At 49.6% G+C, this 7,799-nt stretch overlaps 1 protein-coding gene across 2 annotated transcripts in view; it reads right to left on the bottom strand.

Annotated features, from left to right (window-relative positions):
• Positions 1–207: 207 nt before the first annotated feature.
• Positions 208–7,799, bottom strand: part of GGT5 (gamma-glutamyltransferase 5) — a 31,598-nt gene continuing 24,006 nt past the window's right edge. For both annotated transcript variants that reach the window (XM_025474716.3, XM_025474715.3), the window contains exons 9-12: positions 7,347–7,453; positions 7,053–7,171; positions 6,828–6,938; positions 208–4,256 (exon numbers count right to left, since the gene is read on the bottom strand). In XM_025474716.3, coding sequence (XP_025330501.1) covers positions 4,110–4,256; positions 6,828–6,938; positions 7,053–7,171; positions 7,347–7,453 — 484 coding nt within the window. In that variant the 3' untranslated portion in view covers positions 208–4,109. The remainder of the gene's footprint in view (positions 4,257–6,827; positions 6,939–7,052; positions 7,172–7,346; positions 7,454–7,799) is intronic.

The raw sequence follows: 7,799 nt of genomic DNA, 5'->3' as shown, positions 1-7,799 counted from the left end.
TTCTCCACTCTAAGAATGTAAGTAAAATATCCTAGTGAGGTTTTATTTTAGTTTGCTTTTTGGTTTATCTACATGGTTTCATTTTTAACCCTTCAATCTTGATCTGACTGGAATTTGTTTTGTTGTAAATAAAAAGGTAGGGATCCTGATGTAGGAAAAGACGTTAGGTTTCGAAGCCAATGGCCAAGAAAGAATTCTTGAGACATCTTTGATGTAAAAAGGTGATTTTATTAAAGCACAGGGACAGGACCTGTGGGCAGAAAGCGCTGCCCTTGGGGTTATGAGGGGCGGCCTGTTATACACTCTCAAGGTGGGAGGGGGTTAGGGAGAGCATGAGTCTCTAAGGGATTTTGGAAGCAAGGTTTCCAGAACCTTGAGGGGGCTAGCTATTTTTGGGAAAAGGTCACTTATTACTGTCTAATAAAACCTGAGTCATGAGACCCTTCAGATGTATATCGATGGGCCATATGCTCGGGGGATAATTGCCAACATGCATAAAGACAGATAAAGGAAATTTCTAAAGGAATTTTTATTTTTATTTTTTAAAGATTTTATTTATTCATGAGAGACACAGAGAAAGAAAGAGAGAGGCAGAGACACAGGCAGAGGGAGAAGCAGGATCCCTGCAGGGAGCCCCATGTAGGAATCAATCCCCGGACTCTGGGACCACGCCCTGAGCCAAAGGCAGTAGCTCAACCACTGAGTCACCCAGGCATCCCTCTAAAGGAATTTTTATATGGTAAAGTAGACTTACAGGATCCTATGGGTTGGGCTAAGGTTGCCTTTTGCCCTTAGCAAAGTATTGACATTGAGACAGTTGAGTCCCTAGGGGAAGGTCACTCTGCCTGTTTCAAGGACTTGTCAGTGGGCTGTAGGTAGTAAGGAAATTTAATAATTTTTCTTCCGCCTTTGTTTCCCACATCAATCCCACTTCATTATTTTCTTAGATGGGTGCCCACTTGTTCCAATAGGTATTGCTAACTATCTTTCTTTTTCTTACTGCTTTGAAATGCTCCTTTAGCAGAGACAAGATTTCTGTATTTATTTACATCTCTTTGTGGAGTTTGTATTGTGTCTGACTGATTTCTTAGGTTTCTTCATATGCTGCTTTAACAACTGTATATTTATAATTTGTTTTAAAATTTGATGGATTTGTTTACTTGATTTTTTTTTTTGTGGCGGAATTCAATGAGGAAGATAAAGGTCCTAATAATAATTAATGCTAGAGAAATTTCCCCATTTAGGCCTAAGATTTGTCTTAAATGAATTTTTGTATTCGGTGTGAGGTAGGAGTCAAGATTCGTTTTCTCCATCAGTGTATCCAGCGTTCACTTCTGGCATTTATTCTGCATGACCCTTGGTGCATTGTTACTTCAATATCCTCATGTCTGTAAAATTGGGATAATTATAGCTCCACTTCATTAAGGAGAATTATATGAATTGAGTTAATACACATACAGCAATAGAATAGTACCCAGCCCATGGTCAATGTCCAACGATGTCGCTATTGCTGTTTTGGGACATATATTCATGTTAAAGAAATATCCATTCATTCCCATTTTATTCAGTGGGGGTGTTTTTTGGTGGGTTTCTCTCTTTGTTTCTTTCGTCTGTTTTTATCAGGAATGGGTATTGAGGGACACTTGGGTGGCTCAGTGGTTGAGCGTCTGCCTTCGGCTCAGGTTGTGATCCTGGGGTCCAGGATTGAGTCCCACATAAGGTTCCCTGTGAGGTGCCTGCTTCTCCCTCTGCCTATGTCTCTGACTCTCTCTCTCCTGAATAAATAAAATTAAAAAAAAAAAAAAGAATGGGTGTTGAATTTTGTCAAATGCTCCTTCATTCTCTATGGTGATAAGGCTTTTCTCCTCTGGGTTAGAGATAAGAAAGAGCTAAGAGTCACACTCAGGGGCATACCAAGAGAAGACCTTCCTTGCAGTGCTGGTGTCCACTCCACTGGTGTAGGCAGGACATGTGATTGTTTTAATGTGTGGCTAGATTCTCTTTGCTAATATTTTCTTTAGGAACTTTGTGTTGAGTGTCATAAATGTAACTGGTCTGTGGTTTGCTTTGCCAGGTTTGGGGTCAGTGCTTTGCTGGCTTCATAAAGTACGTATGGACATTTTCCTTCTTGCTCCTCACTACAGGAGCTTAACTGGCAGGACAGGTCTCTGGCCTTAAGGGCAGGCAGGACACACTTCATCTGAGAAACTTTCTAGACGGGTGTTAAAGTAAGCTGATGTTCCTGTAATGTTCTTAATTTTTTTAATGATTGTTGACACACCTAGATTTTTGCCCCTTCTTGGATCTGTCATCTATATGTAAGCTTGCCAGATTTAGCAAACAAAAATATAGGATGCCTGATTAAATTTGGATTTCAGATAGGCAATAATATTTTTAGTGCAGATCCCATGTATTGTAACCCTACTTACATTGTACTAGAAAGTAACTTATTTTCTTTCTTTTTTTTTCATGATGTTGACATTTTTTAATAGTTCCTATTTTGGAACAATTTACATTTAGACAAAAATTATGACAATCACACAGAGTTCCAATATATAACTGCACACAAAAGTAACTTATTTTCTTGAATTTGCCAAATTTGTTTGGATGAATGATCTTTTACACTTTTAACTTCCTCTGTATCTTAGCTCATTTCCCCATTGTGATTTCTTCTGAGACAAGAGACTCCTGGATTTATCTGGATGGGCCCTATGTGCCCACAGGTGTCCTTACCCCCTCACCGCCCAGACCTTCCCAGAACAGAAGGAGCCTTCACAGGCACAGAGGAGAAACCACATGACCACAGAGGGAGGAACTGGAGTGATGTGGCCACAAACTGAGAGACACCAGCAGCCACCAGAAGTGGGCAGAGAAGCAGGAAGGATTCTCCCTAGAGCCTCCGGAGGGAACTCAGCCCAGCCTACACCTTGCTTTCAGCCCAGTGCTACTGATTTCAGACTCCTAGCCTGTGAGAGCATAGATTTCTGTAGTTTTAAGGCACTCTGTGGTAATTTGTCTCAGTAGCCACAGGGAAATAATATCCACTCCCATCCTGCTTGGCCAAGTAGGCCAAGCAGGGGGGGCGGCCATGGCTCAGCAGTGAGACCAATGCTCAGACTCTGACAGGGGGAGGTATGCCCCTGTGGGACATTTGGGTAATACCCAATGCTCCCAGGAGCCAGTGTGGGGCAGGACCCCCAGGTCAGTCCAGTGAGGCACACCAGGAAGGACAGCCCACCCAGCAACTGGCAAAGCCTTCTCAGAAACTGTTCAGAATATCAGTTCTCAACTAGGGATGATTTGGACACTGGTGGTGGTAGAGGGGGCATCTTGCAAGTAGAAGCCAGGGATGCTGCTCGACATACTACAATGTGGGGATAGCCCCCCCACAAAGACTATTTCACTCAAAATGTCAACAGTGCTGAGGGTGAGAACACGGGCAATTGTTGGGGCTGGGGACCAGGGTAGAGTCTTAGGTCCGATTTCATCCAAACTTTTTCCAGGCACAGAGGACAAGATCCAGAGATGGTCCTCAGGCCTGGTAAGAGTCAGGGGCAAGTGTCCCCTGACCCCAGCCCTGCCTTCCCAGCAACAGGCAGGGCCCAGAGAGCCACATTGTAGAGGCCTGGCAGGTGGTAAGGGTGTTGCCTCTGTCCAGGGGTGGCCTGGGCAAGGCCAGCCAGTCGCTAGGTCTGTTTCCACACCTCCGTGCTGGTGTGTTGTGGAGGACTGTAGGAGCTCAGTGTGTGTGCTTTCTAGGGGTCCCCTCCCACACCTAGACCCCAAATCAGGCTGAGGTCCACCCTGCTCTTTAATCTTGGAGTAGAGGGTATACAGATGGGGAGTGTGGCCTGGGGGGAAGGTGGGCCACAGTCCTGGGTGAGAGGCTTAGTGAAGGCTTGGGGGGCCAGGGAAGGGCTGCAAGGGGCTCTGGGAGACGGCTCATCCCTCACAGTCATCCGACTTTCAGGCTGTCCACACCTCTTGCAGCCTCAGGCCAACCCTCTGCCGAAGGGTCCAGATCCTGCTCGAGTGCTTGGTCCTGTGGCCAAGGCCAGCCTGGGCACAGGCTGATGGGGGGCAGACTGCAGCTCTCAGGAGCAGTCTGCTCAGTAGCCTGAGGCCTCCCCACCTTTTCTCGGGTCCGCTGCAGCATACACACAGGCCCCGTCCTGGGACACGGCCTGGACCACGTTCAGGAAGAAGAGCCTCTTGGTCTGGTTGTGGCCCCTGTCCTGGAGCCCCTTCTGCACCTCCTAGAAGGAAAAGAAGGCCAGTGCACAGGTGAGGACAGCTTAGCTCCACCTGTCTAGGGGGCAAGGCCACAGGCAGAGACCTGAGCCCCAATGGAGCCAGCAGGACTGGGCGTCAGTGGCAGTGACAGTGGGAGAGCACTGGAGGCAGGCCTGTCTATAGGGCATGGAGTCTGTGGTCTCCCACAGAAAGTTCCAGTGGAAGAGCCAGGCTCCAGGGAGCACAACGGGGAGGACACCAGTCAGGCCAGAAGGAGCTCGAAATGCAAGATCATTTCTGGCCTGGATCCAAGGACACCAGGGCCTGAGCACAACATCTGAGGACTCTAGGGGCTTTGGCAGAGAAATGGCTGATGGGAACTTAGGCCTACAGACCTCTAATTTTGAGGACTTTGAAAGCAAAGCCTTCTAGAAGGTAGAACCTGGGGCCTTTGGAGTAAGTCTCAGCTCCTCCATACATAGGAACTGCCCAACTCAACATCTGGCTCCCTGCCTCAGGGTCTCAGTGCCCAGGGACCCTGGGACAGGGAGGAAGAAGGTCCTGGTACCTGGGCTGGGCTACATAAGACCTTCCATCTCAACACTGACCAGAGAAGACTAGAGACCCTGGCTGCCAAGAAAATGGTAAACTTCTTAGGGTTTGAGGCCCTAAAAGCTTAGGGCCCCATTGGTTGAGGAAGCAGCTGAAAGGAGGATCCAAAGCTTCAGATCCCATTTTCTCTGCCTATGAGTTCAAGGACATTGACGCCCAGGTTAAAGGCACCAGTGCTCCTGGAGGGTGAGGCACTCAGTGCATGTGGCTCCAGTCTCAGAGAGCGAGTCTGTGGAATTTGAAGACATCAGGGACCTAGGTGTGGGTTTCTAAGAACCCACAGGGTTCTTAGAGTGTTAGGGTGCTCACATATTTGCCAGTCTATAACCTTTACACGGATTCTGAAGTGTAGAGGCCTGTGCTACTCGGGCCTCACATTTTCACTTAACATTTTGGACCAGCCCCAGGCCAAGGATCTCAGCCCACAAGGGCCCTAGGTGCCAGTGATTTCTATGTACAAAGACCCTGATGCTCTGCAATCCATAGGACCAGGGCCTCGTACCTGATGTCACATGAGTAGGGTGAGATCTCCAGAGCACCCTTGGGTTATGTTTCTCTGATGCACTAATTGTCCAGGGTCCTTAGATTTGAAGGCCAAGGTCCCCATGGCTGAGACCACAACAGGACCTGTGGTCATAGAAGACTCTGTGCCTTAGTATCTAGTGGCCAAATTCCAAGGCCCTGAGAAAGGAGGACCCTTCTGGCCTTAGTCCCTGGGCTTGCCTATGAAGGCCTTTGGACAGTTAAGGCCTCCACCCAGACGCTAGTCATAGAAGGCCCTGGATGTACGGCCAACACTAACACTCCAAGCCAGTTGAGGATCTTGGCCTTACAGTTGGTCGTTGGCTTCTCCGAGTCCTCAGAGAATTGTCCACAAAGTAAAAACCTCAGTCAAGGTTCAAGAAGGATCCAAGATGAGCCCTGAGGGAATACTCTCCATCCTTCTGCCATGGGGAGGATCCTATAGCAGGGACTCTGAGAGTCCTTCATCTCCAGCCCCCAAGACTATGGTTCACAGGGGCTACACACACACTCCTCTGGAGTAAAGGTTCCTCACACTGTGATGCTCTAAGGGCCAGGGGAGGCAGCCTTGACAACAAGAGCGCCTCACCACAGGAAAGGCAACTTTGAGGACCTTAGACCCCAGCTGGCTGAATCGATGCCAGGCATGAGGCTCAGGGCCTCGATACGCCGCCAGGCTTTTATTTTTACTTTTTTTTAAAGATTTTATTTATTTATTCATAAGAGATACACGGAGAGAGGCAGAGACACAGGCAGAGGGAGAAGCAGGCTACCTGCGGGGAGCCCAATGCGGGACTCGATCCCAGGACCCTGGGATCACGCCCTGAGCCAAAGGCAGACACTCAACCGCTAAGCCACCCAGGCGTCCCCCTGCCAGGCTTTTAAATTAGACCTCAGCAAAGGGTATCTGCCAGCCCAGAGAAGCTCTGAGGGAGGTGACTGTCTGTTGGGACAGGGGCATGGGGGCAGGGAGTCAGACAAGAGAGTTTAGCTCTGGGGACCTGCTTGTGTGTGTGTGGAAACCAGGAAACGTTCCTAAGAATCAGCACTGATGCAACACCCATGCCGTAGAAGGAAATTGCTATGCAGACTGTCACAGAATACTCTTACAAATAAACTGACACATAAAGGTTACAAATTACACAAGGAAAAAGATCACCATGTGGGAGAGTCTGAGAGGCCACAGGAAGGAAAACTAGCTTCTAGAGAGAATAGGACAGAGCAGAGACCAAGGTGCAGAGGTCTTTGGCCTGGGAGAAGCATGGATAACACCCTGTTTCCTGCCTTAGAGGCCACAGGATTGGTCTGGTGCCTCCCCTGCTGAGCTTCTCAACTCCTGACAGCCCCAGAAGGGGAAGTGTGCCCAGCCTAAGATACTGGAGAGCTGAGACCCCATGGGGGGCTCTGAGCAGCATGCACCAAGGCATCTGTCTTAGTGGAGGCAGGGACAGTGGTCTTACCTGGCTGAAGTTGGGTTCATATTCCACTTGGCCATTGCTGTTGACATGTAGGATAGGGGCTGCAATGGCAGTCCTCAGGTCAAAGCCAAGCCACAACTTCTTTATAATAGCCTAGGGGAGAAAAGGAAAACACAGGAGGGGAGGGAGGGGACACCAGTGTCCCTACACGAACACCTCCCTGCCCCTGGAAGAGGGGATGTTCCAGCCAGGAGCTCCATGACTCACCTGTGCCACAGCAGAGATGATGAGCTCCCCACCAGCCCCACCTATCACCAGCTTTGACCCCTCGGCTGTGTTGATGAAGATGGAGGGGACCATGGATGATGGAGGCCGCTCACCTGGAACTAGAGGCCGGATGGGTGTCACCTGCAGCCTCACTTCCACCCAGTGCCCTCTAGACCACCCCTCCATCTGAGTCTCCATCCACTGCTGTGCAAACTGGGGCTGGCCCAAGGGCTGCTTTGTAGCGCCTGGCCTGTCCACTTTCCTTCTTCTCACCAGTGGAGTCCTCAGGCTCACCAGGTTGGGGGGTGACTTTCGAGCCCAGGGGGCGCCTCCAGCATAGGTCCAGAAGCTCGTTGTTGAGGAGGATGCCTGTGCGTGGTGAGTACAGCATTGCTCCAAAGCTGCAGACAGAGGGGAGTCTGGGCTCAGGCTGCAGGCTCCAGTCTCCTACCCCTCACAGGTGCCTGAGCACCACTTTCCAGGAGCCCCTCATTTTAGTGGCAGCCTGCTAGCGTGCTGGAGTCACTATTTTCTCCCTGGCATGCCCCCAAGGATCCACCTGTGCCTCCCATCAGGGTGTCCTTCTGGATAAAGCTCATCCCCAAGCAGATCCTGGCTCAGGGCCACCCATCGGAGGCCTTCTAGCCAGAGATGACAGAGTGGATGGTCCTTCTGACAGACAGGAAGGCCAGGGAAAAAGCAAGGTACTGCCCCATGGAAACAAGCAAGGAGAGACCGGGTGTTTTG

This window comes from Canis lupus, chromosome 26 (assembly GCF_003254725.2).
Source record: "Canis lupus dingo isolate Sandy chromosome 26, ASM325472v2, whole genome shotgun sequence".
In the NCBI taxonomy this organism is placed as follows: Eukaryota; Metazoa; Chordata; class Mammalia; order Carnivora; family Canidae; genus Canis; species Canis lupus.
The sequence above is the reverse complement of the archived record's forward strand: the minus strand, read 5'-3'. Positions and strand labels throughout refer to the sequence as shown.